This window comes from Schistocerca nitens, chromosome 3 (genome assembly GCF_023898315.1).
Source record: "Schistocerca nitens isolate TAMUIC-IGC-003100 chromosome 3, iqSchNite1.1, whole genome shotgun sequence".
Lineage (NCBI taxonomy): Eukaryota > Metazoa > Arthropoda > Insecta > Orthoptera > Acrididae > Schistocerca > Schistocerca nitens.
This window is the reverse complement of record NC_064616.1, coordinates 411,825,405-411,845,596: the sequence shown is the minus strand read 5'-3', so window position 1 is coordinate 411,845,596 and position 20,192 is coordinate 411,825,405. Positions and strand designations below refer to the sequence as shown.

Genomic DNA, 20,192 nt, shown 5'->3' with positions numbered 1-20,192 from the left:
CTTGTGCCACCACCTGTCATCTGTGAATGGTTATTTCACATTGATGTTGAACATAAGTAGTGGTCTCATTAATGTGACTGGACCATGTGTTTATATATTTTTCTGCAATTTACTCATTTACTCCTTCTTTTGAAGCCTCATAAAAATGTAAAAGAGAGGTTCAGAATTATTTTTTCTTATTTGTTTAACTAGATGGTGATCACTTGTTTTCATTTTTCTGTCACTGGTTTCAGTTGTTATCTACAGGCATCTTCAGATTAGTTGTGCAGCACAAGAAGCCTTCTATCATAAATACACATGAAAGTTCTCAGCTGAATCTGGTAATTGATTTACAAGTGAGTGTTGTCCAGTTAACTGAGTAAGAAAAAGTATTCATTTTTTAAATCTGAAAATCCTCCGAAATGACAGTTGTGTCATATTTCACATTAAATCCATAAGACATACCTTCACATAAAGGAAGCCATTAACTACACCATGCGGTCGATGGGCAGTTCCAGTAATCAGGTGCCACCCTTCTTCATTTGCCAAATTAAAATACACAGCATCAATTGCCTACAAAAACATATTTGGTTACTGAAATTATAATAAAATGATCATTGGAAATATAAACTATGTATCACTAATGTTGTTGATACTACTAATGTTGCTAATGCTACTAATTACTTATTGAAAAGCAATAACGATTCATATCAGCTTCCCCAAAGAAGAAAGACAGTGTGAACTTTATAAAAACATAGGTAGTGTTCTGAACATTTCCACAAATATTACAGACTTACAGACAGACACTTCTTTCTTGCTCTAAAAGCCTTGAAAGTAATTACAGTGAACAAAGAAAGTGTGACAAATGGTGACAAATAGCTACAAACCTACTACAGATTTGTCCAATTAATCTTCAGTGTCAACAAAGAGCTGGTATCTATTAGTATGAACCAGATATAATCATAGTCACAAAACTGATTTTGAAATAATAATTCAAAATAGATACCAGTGCCTGGAAGTTTAAGAATAATTCAAATCTAGTGGGCACTAAATGACTAATAACAGTATTTGATTTGCTGAAAGCTTTTTATGTGGTTGATCATAAAATTCTCCTGAGTGAGATATGATGTTATGGCAATATAGACTTTGCTATCAGAAAAACCTAGGTTAATGAAGCCCACAGATTGTCACCAGGAAACAGTTACTGAAGTTTTAGCCATCAAGATTATAACCTAATCTCCAGCTCACAAGGCTCAATAATTTTTCCCTTCAATACTCTAATCATTTCAACATAAATGTTCGTGTTCACATGATTATCATATCTTGCAACAATGCAAATAATAGTAATGAACAGAGAGGAGATATAAACATTTATGAAAAGTATCACAGAGCACCTTAGCAGGTGAGAAAACAATGCACAGCTAATAATAGATATCTGGGAGATTGTCTAAATAAAATTTCACTGTAATTAGAACACAAATACTAATAAGTTTGTGGTAATTATCAACTAACTGAAACTGTTTATTTCTAATGAATGCCTCACTCAAGTAATAAATAGTTTGGGGTCTTAATGTAACAAGTTTAAGTGAGAGACTGTAAGCATTAGGAACACTCAGGTTATGGTCAGGATTTATTACACAGATGATAAATTGGAATTATCTTTATACTTATTCTATTTAAATATGCTACAAAGATTAATAACTGTCTGCACACTTCTTTAAATTCACAAACCATGGGTTCTTCTCTCTGTTCATTTATTGTTTCATTTGTTCAACACTCCATTCTATGTCTTGTGTGTTTCTTAAACATAATTAAGTGCTATACCCACCAAATTTTTAAATGTTCATCCCCTTCTTTTTCTTTTTTAAGGTTTCAAAAATTGAAACACTGCTTCTGAAAGCTCAGGAATAGGAGCATGCAGTTGTTGACAGTAACACGACTCACCTGTCTATTGATTTTATACATTATGTTAATAAGGTACAGTTTTCCTCAGTCAATCTAATCAACATGTTACAATAAAGTTATTTCACAAAACAGATGTATACCTTAGGATGTTGTGATAATGTCTGCATACAATCCATGCTTTCTGCAGATACCCTGGATTTAACACCATATCCAGCATCAGATTTCCACAGGATGTGTAAGAACTGAAGAAGTAACAAATTATTTGAAAAGCAGCACAATGAAAATCAATTTGAACAACTGAATATCAAATATACAGGGTGGTCCATTAATAGTGACTGGGCCAAATATCTCACGAAATAAGCATCAAACAAAAAAATTACAAGGAACGAAACTCGTCTAGCTTGAAGGGGGAAACCAGAGGGCACTATGGTTGGCCCGCTAGATGGCGCTGCCATTGGTCAAACGGATACCAACTGTGTTTTTTTAAATAGGAACCCCCATTTTTTTAATACATATTCATGTAGTACATAAAGAAATATGAATTTTTTATGTTTGACCACTTTTTTCGCTTTGTGATAGGTGGCGCTGTAATAGTCACGAACGTATAAGTACATGGTATCACGTATCATTCCACCAGTGCGGACAGTATTTGCTTCATGATACATTGCCCGTGTTAAAATGGACCATTTAACAATTGCGGAAAAAGGTTGATATCGTGTTGATGTATGGCTATTGTGATCCAAATGCCCAACTGGCATGTGCTATGTAAGCTGCTCGGTATCCTGGATGACATCATCCAAGAGTCCAGACCATTCGCCAGATAGTTACGTTATTTAAGGAAACAGGAAGCGTTCAGCCACATGTGAAACGTCAACCACAACCTGCAACAAATGATGATGCCCAAGTAGGTGCTTTAGCTGCTGTCGCAGCTAATCCGCACATCAGTAGCAGACAAATTGCGCGAGAATTGGGAATCTCAAAAACGTTGGTGTTGAGAATGCTACATCAACTGCACCCGTACCATATTTCTATGCACCAGTAATTGCATGGTGATGACTTTGAACATCGTGTACAGTTCTGCCACTGGGCACAAGAGAAATTACAGGATGATGACAGATTTTTTTGCACACATTCTATTTAGCAACGAAGCGTCATTCTCCAACAGCTGTAATGTAAACCGGCATAATATGCGCTATTGGGCAACGGAAAATCCATGATGGCTGCGACATGTGGAACATCAGCAACCTTGGTGGGTTAATGTATGGTGCGGCATTATGGGAGGAAGGATAATTGGCACCCATTTTATCAATGGCAATCTAAATGGTGCAATGTATGCCGATTTCCTACATAATGTTCTACCGATGTTACTACAAGATGTTTCACTGCATGACAGAATGGTGATGTACTTCCAACATGATGGATGTTCAGCACATAGCTCGTGTGGTTGAAGCGGTATTGAATAGCATATTTCATGGCGGGTGGTTTGGTCATCGAAGCACTATACCGTGGCCCACACGTTCACTGGATCTGACATCCCTGGATTTCTTTCTGTAGGGAAAGTTGAAGGATATTTGCTATCGTGATCCACCAACAGCACTTGACAAAATGCATCAGCGCATTGTCAATGCATGTGCGAACATTACAGAAGGTGAATTACTTGCTGTTGAGAGGAATGTCATTACATGTATTGCCAAATGCACTGAGGTTGACGGACATCATTTTGAGTATTTATTGCATTAGTGTGGTATTTACAGGTAATCACACTGTAACAGCATGCATTCTCAGAAATGATATGTTCACAAAGGTACATGTATCACATGGGAACAACCAAAATAAAATGTTCTGTATTTTAATTTAAAAAACCTACCTGTTACCAACTGTTCATCTAAAATTGTGAGCCATGTTTGTGACTATTACAGCGCCATCTACCACAAAGCGAAAAAAGTGGTCCAACTAAAATATTCATATTTCTTTATGTACTACATGAATATGTAATAAAAAATGGGGGTTCCTATTTAAAGAAATGCAGTTGATGTTTGTTTGACCTATGGCAGCGCCAGGTAGCGGGCCAACCGTAGCGCTATCTGGTTTCCCCCTTCAAACTAGACAAGTTTCGTTCTTTGTAGTTTTTTCATTTGAAGCTTATTTCATGAGATATTTGGCCTGGCCACCATCAATGGACCACCCTGTATTTCATAAAAAGTCTATTTAAATTACAATTAATTCAAAATGTCTCGCAACTAGAGAAAAGACAAGGTTTGCTAATATGCACAAGAATTAGAAGAAATTAATGACAATGCACATTTTACTTCTATATTTGCATTTGTTGTCCACAAGCCACCATAAGGTGTGTGTTGGAGAGTACATTACATAACAGAATAAATTTTCCCACTTCCTGTTACACTTATAATTAGTAGACCAGAAGAATGATTTTCAATGGTCCTCTGCATAAAACTGAATTTATCTTATTTTGCCATTTTGTTTATTATGTGTGACATATGTCTAAAGGAGCTCTATGTCCAAACAATCATACTTAGAATTCTGAGAGCAAGTATTTTTGCAAAACACAGCACATTTCTTGAAGTGCCCTGTAAGAGAGCTTGCTAATTGTTTCTGTAGCACTTTCACATTGATTAAACAAACTGATGATGTATTGATCAATTTGTCTTTGAATTTTCTACATCTCCCCTATTTATTGAGCTTGGCAATGGTCTCAGACTGATAAATAACACCCAAAACTAGATAAAAACTATGGTTTTTCATATAAATTCCTTGGAAGTAAATTACAGATCCTTACAACCTTTCTGACAAATTTCAGTCTGACATCTTCCCTCTCAAAGCTAGATTCATGTGACCATCCCATCTTAATTTGCACTAGAGAGGTACTCCCAAATACTTGAAATTTATGACTGACTGCACTGGCTGATTGTTTAGCCTTTGCACCAAAGTCTGATTATAGTCATGTTTTCAAGCACTCCATAATATCTTTAGATTGACATTTAAATCGTTCAAGAACATAAATAAGACCAGCACAGTTCCTTGAAGTTCACAGGATGCTATTTTGACCTTTGATAATGTGTGAATATTCAGAATAACCTAATGAATCTATGTGCTAGGAACTCTTTGGTCCAGTTTCACCTGTTTTAATATTACATAAACATATATTTTGTTTGATCAAAGCAGTGTGGAACTGAATCCTAAAATTCCTGGAAGTAAATAAATGTGGTATCAACCAAAAATAAACTATCTTCAATCTTCTGGGTCTCAAGAATTAATATAGCAAGCTGGGTTTCACACAATTAAACCTTGTGGAATCTATGTGTTTTTGTTGTTAATGATGGATATGGGAAGAGGAGGTAAGCAGAACCTTAAAATATCATGGTATTATATCATATCAGGCCAGAATGTGTTACTGGGGAGTTTTCCTGGATGTTCGTATTCAGATCAACAATGTGTCATAATTGGTTTCTGCAGAACCTCCAGCTCAGTGAAAAACTGGAGTCACATAGAGTAAGGTCAGGTAAGAATGTGTGTCTGGTAAGAGTTCGCAGCAACATGTTCTCTACATTGGCAACACTGACCAACAACAAAAAACTACCTTCAGCTGTTGGTACCATAGCAATGCCATCACATTTAATCTTGAAGAACTTCATCAGATTTATCATTTGTAGCAGGTAAATATAAGTTTTTGTTCCAAATAATGTAATCTTTAAGTTGTATATCATAAGCAATAAGCACCATTTATGTACACTCTAGAAAATACGATTACTTGCCAAAGGAAACACCATTCTGTGAGGGTCAAACCATGGTATGACAAACAGCAGAACTAAGCAATTACTACCATTTGAGATAGTGTTTTTGAACTGTAAAGCGCATTAGTCAAGAGTACTTTGTAAGGTAGCAGGAAAAAAACCACACACGTACACTTAAACCGTCCCCCCCCCCCCCCCCCAATCTTCATTTCTAATGTTTAATAATCCAGGATGACCCATTAGGCAGACAGATGTGAGTGTTCTGTTTTGAGCTGCACATTCTAGAGTAGCCACAATTGAAGAAGCTGCAAAACGCTTCGAGACAATGGGTGTATTCCCATTTAATCCAGCTGTCTTCGCAGCAGAAGACTTTGCTCTATCAGAAATCACTGAGATAGCCAAATTTCCAACAACTGAAGGAGACAAAGAAGTTCAACAGAAGCCTAGGGATAAATGCTGCTCCTCAGTGAGAGATGATTTGTCTGAGCAGTCACCAGAAAAAAATCAAGAATGTGACTCAAATGAAATTCAGAGCGCTGATGTACCAGCAGGTGTAGGCCTATCCAGTACTTATCCACTTCTAAAATATGATCAACCCTCCCCCCCCCCCCCCCCCCACACACACACACACACAAAAATCCAAGATTTTGTCTGGATCTCTGTATAAAAATGTGTTGTTAGATAAACAAGCTAAACCAGGCAAGACCAAGCTGAGACAAAATACTGGTACCTACCATGCAGAATGTCTTGAGCTAATCTGGACTTAATTGCTCCATCATCTTCAGGAACAACCAGATCCAAACCCAAGGAGGAATTTTTGAATTTTGAATTGCCAAGGGTGTGGTGAAGTCTAGAAGGAGCCTATCATGGAAGACTGTATTAGGTGTGATAATTGCTCCCAAAGATGGCATGAAGAGTGCACGGGTTATGAATGGCGTGGTGAATTTTCTTGTGATTTATGTTAGTGCATACTCTTTAACTACATGTCACTTACTCTTACTGGACAATGTGGTTAAGAGTTCAAATGAGCTGTGTATTACATATGTTGACATTTAAGGTTGTTCCCAAATAAACCAGCAATAATTTGTTACAAGAAAAGTTTGTTTTAACCTTTTCATCTACTAAGTGTGAGTGGTTAAATACTAAATGCGTATTTTTTCCTGACTTTCCCATCATATCTTCCACACATTAGTACAGAGAAAACTTCATCTAATTGTACCCTAATAAAGTTTACTTATGAACATGGTGATAATGGGCACCATAGCTTTCACAGATATGAACTCTGTATGTAAAATGATAAAATGTAACCCTTATGCAATTCTTTGTCACTGACACTACAGTTTTTCAGTGTGGCAGAGTTAGCTTGAAAATGCTCAAGAGAGCAAAATTAGCTATTAGTACAAAATCATGAAATAAAGTTTATATACATGTGGTATCTGACTTTTGGACACCATTCATCATCCTTCAGCCATACATATACATTATGAAATGAAGGAAATGAAATAATTTCTGACTCATCTGCAATTAGGTACTGAAATAATTTTACTGGTTGCAAGTGAAATCTGGTGCCAGACCAGTTCTTGAATCTGGATTTTCCACTTCTTGTGAATGGTTGCATTGAATGCCTCACCTATAGAGACATGTCTCCTGTCTGACACAAATTCTCATCTTATCACTTATTACTGATGTAGTGTCCCCTGTCCTTCATACTTATTGCTTGCTGGCATTTGATGAATTCTCACAAGAATTCAGGAGAGAGAGCACATTTACACTGAAGAGATCTAATAGGCATCAAATCATGTATACATTTATATATGTGTAGCGTCTGTCCCTTTGGACATGTCCGAAAGAACAGAAATCACAAACTTATGGCAAGGGTGAGATAGCCGATAATCCTTTCAATGCCGCTGCACAAACAAGCCCAAATTTCTACAAGACTCAGCGATCACTGTGAGTAGTGAAGGTAACTGGTTGAGGTACTACATTAGAAGTGTGTTGATAAGTTGGGAATTTGGATCAGTCGGGGACTCCAGACAGCTGAGGTGGTCAAGGTGGCCATTCGTGAGAAAGGGAAAAATCGGGTCGAGTCAAAGTTCAGCACAAATTTTCTACTTTTCCCCGTTGATTTAATCCAATGCCCACTAGCAGCTAATGTCATCATTCATTTGATCAACTGGCATAAAAAAGCTGCAGAATCAAAGATGGTGTCTGTTCTTTTGAAAATGTCCGAAAGAATAGAAAACACATACACATAAATTACCTAATTATTGTAGCACCACTACAATTTGTTGCTGCTGCTGCTGGATAAAATAAAAAATGCTGCCATGGCTAATGTAAGAGACCATGGGAGTGGACCAGACCAGAACTGATCAAATACATGCACTTCAGCAACTGTCTGCTGATACAACAAGACTTGATGCTATGGTGATGGGCGATGACATCACACACCAGGTGATGGACTAGCAACATAGTAACAATAACACAGCAGAAAGACAGAGCCACTGTGGTTTGGTGACCTGATTACTCCATGCCCAAGTCACAGGCTCAGTTGGGGCTACTCCACAGGAATTGATGCTTTGGCAAATTAAGTAGGCATCAAGCCTGTATAAATACCTATCACTAAGACAGATGCATGCTGTCTGTGATCTGCAATTTCCAAGGACAGGTATACACCAATCTACAAGTTGATACGACTCAACAAGTTGATACGACTCAACAAGTTGATACGACTCAACAAGTTGATACGACTCAACAAGTTGATACGACTCAACAAGTTGATACGACTCAACAAGTTGATACGACTCAACAAGTTGATACGACTCAACAAGTTGATACGACTCAACAAGTTGATACGACTCAACAAGTTGATACGACTCAACAAGTTGATACGACTCAACAAGTTGATACGACTCAACAAGTTGATACGACTCAACAAGTTGATACGACTCAACAAGTTGATACGACTCAACAAGTTGATACGACTCAACAAGTTGATACGACTCAACAAGTTGATACGACTCAACAAGTTGATACGACTCAACAAGTTGATACGACTCAACAAGTTGATACGACTCAACAAGCTGGCACCAAGATACCTGTCCTCCATTAATTTTAAGTTTACTGCTGGCTTTGGGTCCAATATTGTGGACTAAGTGCCTTCCAGCTGGTGGGCCACCTCCAGGCCTGCTGCACTGGAGGGCTGCTGCTCAAGGCCAGGCTGGTGCAGCTAGCCAACTACTATCACCTGTGCAAGCATACTGTAGCTGTCTGTCTCCATTTGCAAAGGCAGACACTGCTGCTGAGAGCTGTCTTCTGCTGTGGGGTTCATGGTGGTATTCCATGCCTACCAGTGCATCCTGTCCTCAGTTGTGAAGCTGCATTCAGTCCATGCACCCACGGCCAATTCTGCCACATGCACCTTGTGTCAGGATTCCCACTGAATCACTGTCATCAGTGTTCCACTGGGCAAGTGACGCTGCTGGGTGCTGGAGACTGGAGGCAGTCTGCTTATCTCAGTGCCTCCACACCTGCCATTTTCAGAAGACATCCTCAAGGGTGTTGCTACCACAGAGGATAAAATGTATGTTTAATCAGTGACATTTTCAGGTTGATGCAAAGGACAGCTATCAAGCTTCCTTCCAATTCTACACTGCTACCCCACCCAGGGTGGTGAACTATTGGCTCCTAACACTAACAACATAGTCCCACCACCCATCATAGTGGCCATCAAACCCAGCCATTATAAATTGTGACAGAAGTGGACACAGAAGCAAAAATCACTGCCAATACAGATGTCTGCAGCTGGATCTGGGCCCATGTCACCAGTCACAGTTAATTACAATGAGAAGCACAGTGGGTTGAGTGGATTAATTAGTTTCTTCTGCTGGGTCATGTGCAAGGGAGATAGATATGAAGCACGAGTGTTGTTGGAACTTAAAAGAAGAGTTTGCAGAGCTGGAGAAACTGACTGACTTGTCCCAATTCTAGGGGAACGCTAGAGAACATTGTTTGGAACTAGTGAGATACACACAGTGCAATCTATTAGGCCATAGCATACCACGTACTGAGTCAGCACTGGTTAAGTGCCACATGTTCTGTTGTTATGGTCATTTTGTTAAGCAGTGTATGGCATCAAGGTGACCCATGATTAGGAGTAGAGTTCAGAATAACTATATCACTTGGCCATCTTGTATTGTTAATTCTGTGTGTTTCATTGTTTCATTTGTGTCATGTTATTGTGTTTGATTTTTATTTGGTGTGATTTGATGGACAGGGGTTCCACAATGTCAGAATCTGACACGCAGGGTGTTTCTAAATGGGAGGCGATTAAATCATTAATAAATTATTAAAAATTAATTAATTTTAAAACAAATAATTTAGAAATGTATAGGAAGCTAGTTGCTATGAGGGAAAATAGGGCTTCATCTAATTTGACCCTTCCTTCATTAGATTCAAACAGCACAAGTTTGGTTACACCCTTTCAGGTGAACTAATGGAGTATAAGCTAGTTGCTATGCATGATGATAGGGCTTCATCCAGTTTGACCCGTCCTCCATTAGATTCAACCAGCAAATGTTTGGTTACACCCTTTTCAGGCAAACTAATGGAGTATGTGTTGTCATTTATAGATGACTTAGTGGCAGCTCCAAGGCTGGGGTTCTTGATGGATGAGCAATTATTACAATAACTAAGTTGTGCCAGACAGGGGAAGCAAAGCATTTGTTAGGTATCATGAAGGGCTGAGAGACATGTTTACATTTGAACAGCTAAGGGTAGGTCTCAAACAGTGCTGCAAGAAACAGAATAACACAAGGTTCTTTTGGGATCAACTGAGTGGGGTGTCACAGAAGCACAATGAGATGGTAGAGAGCTTTGTCGATAGAAACACAAAAATTAAAATGAATACTAATGAGCTAACAGAGAATGGTGAATCACATGAGCTAACAGAGAATGATGAATTGCACAAAATTATTCTGTGACATGTGGAGTGTAGGACACTGAATACCTTCCTAAGGGGGCCACCACCTGTTATGCATAGGCAAGTATGGGCAAGAACCCCGTAAGATATGGATGCCATCATTAGGGTAGCTACAGAGCTAGAGGAGACACATATGGCAACAATAGAAAAACTTATTTACAATAAATTTCAATTTTGTGGGAAAATATAGAGAGGTAGAGAGTTGCTTCATGGAAATTGTAACTGGAAGTAAGCATAGATATTTATTGGATGCGGGGACATCCATGTCAGTGCCAAGTCTGGATCTATAGGGTGAGAGGCAGTTGAACCCTCGACATTGTAGATTACACGATATAGTAAATAATGATGTAGATTTGCTTGGGTCAGCATGACTGCAACTTCAGGTTGGGGTGGAATGGTTCCAGATGAATGTAGAAGTTGTGCTTCATATGGGTGAAGGTTGCTAAACAATTCTGGGGTTTGATTTTCTGATTTGTCATCATGCTGATCTTCAGCAGAGGAACTGAGGAAGAACATTGTTCCAGCTAGGAACGAACTCTCGCCAGGGATAGCTATCAATGAGTTCACCTATCATGAAGGACAAACCAATTACACTGCAGACAAAGCCTCTAGGGTTAAATTCATGTGAAACAGTACCACAAACTGCAAGGAAAAATAACACTGCAAGAAGGATTCAGTCTGTGATTAGCATTACATGGAGGGAAATAAGTCAAACCATCAGTCACACTATTACATGTGGTAGCACCATATGTGGTTTATTTATTTTGTGAAAAACATAAGGGAAACTTTCATTTCATAGCAAAGTTCCAAGGGATATACCTAAGCAGCAAGCAAAGAAACTGTCAGATAGATGAAAAGAAGTGCCCAACATAAGGGATCAACTGAACAGGACCATTTAATGTGAAAAGATGATGTGTTAAGAAACTCTGTTAAGAGAGAATTTCCACATACCACCTGTGCTAGGCAGCAGCCATTTTTATATTCGTGCCAGTGTTGAAGAGTGATAAGTGTGATGAAAACTTTCACATATGAAAGCAGAACTACATTTGGACCATGAAAGACAGGAAAATATAACAAATCATAAATGCTTTAGCTAACATTTCTGTGAATATGGAATAAAAGGTCCTATAATTAATAACTACCTTGGCTGCTTTTGTCAATAATAAGATTTTTATAGGGCAACTTTGGAACTGTCCCAAAGATACAGTGTAACTAATTTTCATTATCTCTTTTGTTTTAGGAACTGTCAAACTATGGTACAGAAATATAAATGGGCTCTGAAGTCAAGGAGATATAAAAATTATACTGAGGAAAGGCTCAAAAAGGCTGTTAATGCAATTAAAATGAAAACCCTGATGTACCAGAAGGCATCTCAAAAGTATGGAATCCCAAAAAATATACTTCTACTAAAGGTTAAAGAAAGGCATGGGGAAACAGTGGGCAGGCATTGCATATTTAAAAACCTTTATAAATTTTTGGATCCCACAGGCGGACATTCAACCTCCAATGTACAGTAAAGGCGTACCTTGAGAGATTTGGCAGGAAGAAAGCAATATTTAAAAACAACTTCCCTGGAATAGACTGTGCAAGACTATTTATGCAAAGGCACAATGCTGTTGTGACACACAAGGCAGTGATAAATATCACATATACAAGAGCAGCAATGAAGAAATCGTGAATGCATTCTTCAACAATTTGGAGATAGAAATGGAAGGTGTTCCACCTGAGAATGTGTGGAATTATGACATAACCAATTTAGTTGATGGTCTGAAGTGTTGAAAAATAATTACTAAAAAGCAACAAACTATCCTGAACAAATACAGAACTTGTTAAAAGCCTGTACCTTGGGTGTGTGGTGATGCAGTGGCAACACTCGTCCCCCTTTACATAAATTACAAAGCTGACAAACTATGGGACACATGGATGAAAAACTGGCCACCAGGAGCTAGGTGTAATAGAACCAGGAGTGGGTGGTTTGACAGAGAGTGCTTTGAAGATTGGTATAAACCAATCCTCAAAGCAAATCCAATTGCTCCTACCTACACTACTGGCCATTAAAATTGCTACACCATGAAGATGACATGCTACAGACATGAAATTTAACTGACAGGAAGAAGATGCTGTGATATGCAAATGATTAGCTTTTCAGAGCATTCACAAAAGGTTGGCACTGGTGGTGACACCTACAATGTGCTGACACGAGGAAAGCTTCCAACCGATTTCTCATAAACAAACAGCAGTTTACCAGCGTTGCCTGGTGAAACATTGTTGTGATGCCTCGTGTAAGGAGAAGAAAAGCATACCATCACATTTCCGACTTTGATAAAGGTCAGATTGTAGCCTATTGTGATTGCGGCTTATTGTATCGCGACGTTGCTGCTCGCGTTGGACGAGATCCAATGACTGTTAGTGGAATATGGAATTGGTGGGTTCAGGAGGGTAATACGGAATGCTGAGCTGGATCCCAATGGCCTCGTATCACTAGCAGTCGAGATGACAGGCATCTTATCTGCATGGCTTTAATGGATCGTGCAGCCACATCTTGATCCCTGAGTCAACAAATGGGGACGTTTGCAAGACAACAACCATCTGCACGAACAGTTCGACAACGTTTGCAGCAGCATTGCGGTGAACACACATTGAAGGCGTGTATTTGTCACTGCCATACTGGCATATCACCCGGCGAGATGGTATGGGGCACTATTGGTTACACGTCTCTATCACTTCTTGTTCGCATTGAGGGCACTTTGAACAATGGACGTTACATTTCAGATGTGTTATGACCAATGGCTCTACCCTTCATTCACTCCCTGTGAAACCCTACATTTCAGCAGGATAATGCACAACCGCATGTTGCAGGTCCTGTACAGGCCTTTCTGGATACAGAAAATGTTCGACTGCTGCCCTGGCCAGCACATTCTCCAGATCTCTGGTCAATGGTGGCCAAGCAACTGGCTTGTCACAATACGCCAGTCACTACTCTTGATGAACTGTGGTATCGTGTTGAAGCTGCATGGGCAGCTGCATCTGTACACACCATCCAACCTCTGTTTGACTCAATGCCCAGGCATATCAAGGCCGTTATTACGGCCAGAGGTGGTTGTTCTGGGTACTGATCTCTCAGGATCTATGCACCCAAATTGCGTGAAAATGTAATCACATGTCGGTTTTAGTATAATATATTTGTCCAATGATTACCCTTTTATCATCTGCATTTCTTCTTGGTGTAGCAATTTTAATGGTCAGTAGCGTATCTTGAGATGACGCGATGGTGTTAAGCTTATTATAGGTAAAAACCTGAGATCGCATATCAATCTTGAAATGCTCGAGCTGTGTGAAGAGTACAACATAAAAATAATTACACTGCCACCAAATGTAACCCTCTTTCTGCAGTTGCTTGATGTTGCATACTTTCGACCTTTGAAAGCACAGTAGCAGAAGACTGGAAATAGATGGCAGTGGGCAAACGGTGCAGCTCTATGCCAAAGAACCAATTCCCCATCTTGCTCAAGAAGTTGTGGGAATGCATGACCTCAAGAGGAGATAACTTGGAGCAGGCTTCCACAAGACTGGCATCTACACCTTGAATCACCAAATCGTGCTGGAAAGGCTTCCATCATTCATGATGGCCCAGGAAACAAACCTTACCACAGCCATCAGTGACACCTTCATAGATCAACTTGTACAGAAGAGAAATGAAGCAACTCAGAAACATCAAACAGTGAGACATAAAAATTTACATATTCCCACAGGAAAGAGCATTTCTGCAGAGGACATTCTTGCTGCCAGGATGAATGAACCATCCACTTCAAAAGAAAGAGCTAAAACTGCACAGGAATCTTGTCATCTGGCAAAGACAACAGTAAATGAAGAGGACACAGACAGCAACAATGATGCAAGCTTGTCTTCTGTGCCTTATGCAAAATCAGATGACAGTGTAACCATGGATGTTTAGGATGAAGAATATGGATCTGAAGACACTGATCAGCCTTCACCAATCCACTTGGTTATGTCTTGTGGGAACTAAATGGAGAATGTGTGTGATGGGATGCATTTACTTGTCATAAATGAAGGTGAACTGTATCCATGACAAGTCACAAAATGAGCAATGAAGTGTCATCTGGTTTCTGACATGGAAAAATGTGGAAACAAGAGGAAGTGGCCCGAGCAAGATGCTCTTCTAGGATATGCTTCAGAAAACATCAGCCTATCAGAGCAAGTTGGTCATCAAGGTATTTTTTATGTTAAGGATTTGGGACTGTATGCATTGGACTGAATTTTATCAGATGCCTTTTTTCTGGTTTTTGGTGATTTGCAATTTTTCATGACTTTGTATCTGTTTGCAGTTACTTGTTAATTTCTCAAATTCTTTAATGTGTTTAATCTATAATTTTTTTTCAGAAGTTTTACATTTCTATTGCTTTTATGTCATTGTGGTGTAGCCAATATTGATCAAAATAAAGAGTTGGCTGTCTAATATTAGGACAGTTCTTTTCATTAATTATTTTTAGCCTGAAAAATGACTTGTCCAAACATTACCCCAACCATTGAGTAAAATTGGGACAAAATCTGAGGGGGCTCACTTGGCAAGAAATGGTTACAGAGCAGAATGTGCTCCATATTCAAAAAGCAGAAGGTTACATCTATCAAACTAACTTGCATTTAGTCATTTAAGATGCTAAAGCTTTTCAGAAATCCAGGAAAATACTAAAACCTTTCCCAAAGTATCCACAGTTTACGTTATTTATTTTAAATTTGTTACAAGATAGGTCAACTGAGTAATGTTCATGGGTGGGAAACAGTGGGAAGTTCAGTGAACTTATAGTTGTACGATAGGGACTGGATTACCTGTAGCCAATAAGGAATAGTTAAGTGAACTTTGGTGTATACACTACTTAATAGGCATAAGGAATTTACTGAGTGAATCTATTTATTCTTACACAGTTATTAAGGGGTGAACCATGAGTAAATAATCTTGTAAGCTTACTTTGCTAGTTTTTAAATGGTCATTCAATGGACTTCATGGCACCTGTAAAAAGGAGAAAAACCAGTGGGCTAGTGTCATTTAGGTTAAGTATGTAGCCATTGAACCTTATGGTTTAAGCTGACTACTATAAGGGAAAAGCTGAAGGTACTGTCCAAATATCAATTTGTAGGATGTATGTTGAGTCCTTTTAGAATTACCATGAGCTAAGATCCAGAGGCTGGATCTACCAAAGAGGGGAGGTGAGTAGTGTCACTACTATTTTTTGGTGCTACTGAATAAAATAATGACTTGCCACAGCTAATACAACAGACCATGCAAGTGGGCCAGACCAGAGCCAATCAAACACTGTTTACTCAGGTAGTGTCTGCTGATACAACAAAAACTTCTGTTACAGCACAGGTAAATACCACATCATGGGCCAAGTAAGAGACCAGCATCATAATGACAATGGCACAGCAGGAAGACAGAGTCACTGCAGCATGGTGACCTCATTACTTCATGTCCAAGTTATTGGGACTATGTGATGAGAATCTGTGCCTTGGAAAAAGAAATATACACCAAGCCCATATAAATACCCCTCACATTTAGATATATGCATGCAGTCTGGCAGCTGCAAGCTTTGAGGAAAGGTCAATGCTGGTCTATGGGTCTACATGAATCTACAAGGTGCCACCATGAGACTTGGTCTCCACTAACTGTAGGCTGCCTCTGAGACAAATATTGTGGACTTAGTGTCTTCCTGCCAGTGGGCAACCTCTGGGTCTACTTCCAGTCACTGCCAGCTACCCTGGAGGGTCACTGCTTGAGACTAGCGTGGTAAAGTTGCCCACCTCTACTTGCAAGGGTGGGCAATACTGCTGTGAGCTGTCTTCTTCTGCAAGGTCTGTAGTGGGTCTCCATGCCAACCATTTCATCCTCGCTGAGCTGTGAAGTTGTGTCCAGTCAGCACACCTGCAGCCCAGGCCACAATATATAACTCATATCAAGTGCTGGAGATGGTATGCAGCCTACCTACTCCATCTCCCCACTTGCTGCCTTTGTCAGGTGCCCTAGAGGGCACTGCCACTGCAGAACATTGTTTTAGTGTGTTCACTAATAAAATGTATTTTAATCAATATTGTTTTTATATTGATATGGCTGACAGCTACCAAGCTTCCAACCATTACTCCAACACTAGCCTGCCATGGTTAATGAACTTTTGGCTCCTGATACTAACAACATGCTTCCAAAACCCACCATAGCTACCTTGTCCTGGTTCCTGAACTACTGGCTCCTGACACTAACAACACACTTCCACCACCCATTGTGATGGCCATCCATCCCTGACTTAAATTATACTGAAATTCTTGTCAATTATAGATGCCTCAGACTCTGTAATTACATATGTCACTAAGAGTTTTAAAGACAAGGCATTTGCTCAGATCGTTTCTTGTGACCTAAGCAAGGTTTTTAACAATGTAGAACATGTGCCTCTTCTGGATAAACATAAATTTCATAAGGTAGGAGACAATGGCATAAAAGTATTGAAAGCTAATGTAGAGGACTGTAAGTACTGATAAATGTTCTATGTTGTTAAAGAAAGATCTATGTTAGAACAAATTGGGATCTGGGTTGGGGTATTTTTGCCTCTCCTAATGATTAAAGACCTGTCCTCACACTTAAGGACCCAGGAAGTATTACCAGGAGATGACAATTTTACTTCACTATAATAATGACTGCAAGACTGCAATATGCTATAATATTGTGAAAACTCCATTGTTCAATCATCTTAAGTAAAACATAGAAAAAAGATGCATTGTTAGAATAAAAAAAATGTTCAAATGTGTGTGAAATCTTATGGGACTTAACTGCTAAGGTCATCAGTCCCTAAGCTTACACACTACTTAACCTAAATTATCCTAAGGACAAACACACACACCCATGCCCGAGGGAGGACTCAAACCTCTGCCGGGACCAGTTACAATAAAGAACTGCCACAAGAGACACATTTATGTATCAGTCACAGACTATCATACTCAGTTAACCACTATGAACTAATTGGCGATACACTGTTCAATACGCTCCCGCTTGGTTGTACAAGATCTTCCTAAAAATATATTGAAACAAATATTTATGAGAGTTTAGTTGCCCATCTATTCAATAACCTGAAGGAGTTTATGAACTGTGATGTCAATAGCTGACCTATTGTATTTTTGTGTACATTAATAAAATTATTGAATAATGTGTTTGATACGTTTCCTTTTCTTTGCTGTAATGCCCAACCAATTATAAAACTATTGGTGTAAGGGAGGGTGTTGTAACTTGAGGATAGTATTCTAGGAACACATGAAGTTTCTTGGTTGGTGTTTCAATACAGTGACCAATTTTAGAATTACATAAAGGAACGCACACTGGAACCATATGGGATTTTTTTATTTTCTGCTTGTTTTGTTGTGATACGTGAGGTTGTGTTTGAGCAGTGTTTGTAAACATTTTGAGTTTTACATATTTAAGTGCTTTATAATATTTTAAAGTTATTTGGAAGTTCTTATTAACTCTTTGGTTACAGAAATTTTTGGTGACTAAAATTCCACATATTTTTGAAACTACTTATATAACATGTGGGTGGTTAAACCAGACTTCATCGCTCAGGCATCATCTTGCATACTGAAAAGGAAGGTCTACCACCATGCAACTTGTGATATATACAAATGAAATGAGTTTCTTTAATGTCTAAACAATTTTACCTCTCTTGAGAATGGCTATTTATGTTGGTTTTCAAGAGCTTCTATTTCAAAATATATTTAACTTTTAACTGGTTTTTCATAATACTTCTACTCAACTGGATTTCACTGACTGATTTTGGTATGCAGTGGAATAATGATGTAACAGATACACTATTAAATACAGTACCGAGAAGATTTTCTTGACTGGGATACTTTTAAATATTATTACTTATTCCTAGGTTCATGGCTATGTTGTACCTTGGACCTTTTTTTCACATTTGGAAAAACCTTACTTTTCAGTATAAATTGTTGTCATTTCAGTAAAATACTGTAGTCCATTAAAAGTGAATGCAATAATTTTAAATCAAATTAGAAAATATATCGAGCTTCCACTGCAGAGCTGGCTAGAGTCAAAGGTCTGAAAAATGTTCTAATTTACAATACTGTTCCATAATTATTAAGATACACTATTTGCTAGAATCTATACATTCTGCTCCATTATACCTCATTGACATGCTTTTAGTATATCCTTTGATTTTGACAATGCATAATGGCATTTGCTTTCACATTTTCACTTGGCCTAGGTGTACACAATTTCTGCATAATCCTAACCAGACAGTTCTGATAGATTTTTTATACACAGCCAGAGTTTGAAGTCATTGATAATATTCCTCCTGGGCTTTGCAATTTTAATAAATGTAAGCATCTGTCACTTAATATTTTATATACATTTTCCCCATTTAACATAGGATTTAGCCATAATAATCAAAATACAATTCACACTATTTAATATACAGAAACTGACATTGCTTCACTCCCTGGTTGTCCATAGGCCACAGATATTCCTGACAAGGATAATTTGAAGCTTAAGATGAATATGCAGCCATAATTGTTCATTAGCTTAGCAATATATAAATTATTTCAAACATGATGTACTAATTATTGAATAGCATAATACTGAATTATTTTCTGCATTTTAAGTTTCTTGGTTCACAGGACAGATAATAAACTGCAAAATAGTAGAGTAGGATGTTTAGATTTTTTATGGTCAAATATTATAAGATGAATACTATGGAAAACTTAATACTTACTTTTCTGAAAGAGAGCAATATGAAGAAAACAATGACTTTAAAGTGATACAATGTCCCTGGATGTTGATAAATTCCAAAAACTGGTGAGTGTGGTTCTGAACTGAAACACTTTAAAACAAGGGTTATAACCAGTGAAAGTATAAGAAATGTGTACATATTTGGGCAAATGCAGTAAACTCTGTCTTACAGACAGTCTGTGTAACTGAAGATTAACTACTGCAAGAAACAGGAGACCTAAATCTCTATTATCTTCAACAGGAGATTAGATAAACATGCAGGTGCTGTTGAAGTTAAGGGAAAGAGCAACTGATACTGTACAGAAATTATGTCCCTGGAGATAAAGATGGAACAACATTAGGACTCTACTAATATATTAATCTGTGCATAGCACTCATGCACCTTCCTTGTTATGCTGACAAAAAATACATGTATAAACATTGTCACTATTAGAATAGAATAGCTCTTATCTTCCACATTGACAATAACCTATAGAATATCCATGAACATGAATAAGGTTTATGGTTAAAATTTTCTGCTAACTGTCTTGAATAATTTTAGTGATGAAGGTACTTTCACTGAAGCAATTCCAACACTACACATAACACATGCCGGTTTTGTAACTAAAAGAAAATGCCTTTCTTGCTACATGTAACCAAAGCTATTTATCTATACATCTTTAGTGCAAAGTTATCAACAACAAATAAGTTGGTTCTGTTGTCTTACAAGCATCATAAGCTTGCAATGTGCTGGAGTCTCAGCTTAGGTCTGTAGTGAGATTAATACACTGATTAATTC

At 38.3% G+C, this 20,192-nt stretch overlaps 1 protein-coding gene across 1 annotated transcript in view; it reads right to left on the bottom strand.

The window, feature by feature from the left end:
- The window catches only part of LOC126249617 (uncharacterized), a 78,425-nt gene extending 58,803 nt beyond the window's left edge, over positions 1–19,622 (bottom strand). Inside the window, exons 1-3 of the mRNA XM_049951286.1 lie at positions 19,398–19,622; positions 2,025–2,126; positions 445–552 (exon numbers count right to left, since the gene is read on the bottom strand). Of these exons, the coding sequence (XP_049807243.1) occupies positions 445–552; positions 2,025–2,126; positions 19,398–19,553 (366 nt within the window). The 5' untranslated portion in view covers positions 19,554–19,622. The remainder of the gene's footprint in view (positions 1–444; positions 553–2,024; positions 2,127–19,397) is intronic.
- Between the last annotated feature and the right edge of the window lie 570 nt (positions 19,623–20,192).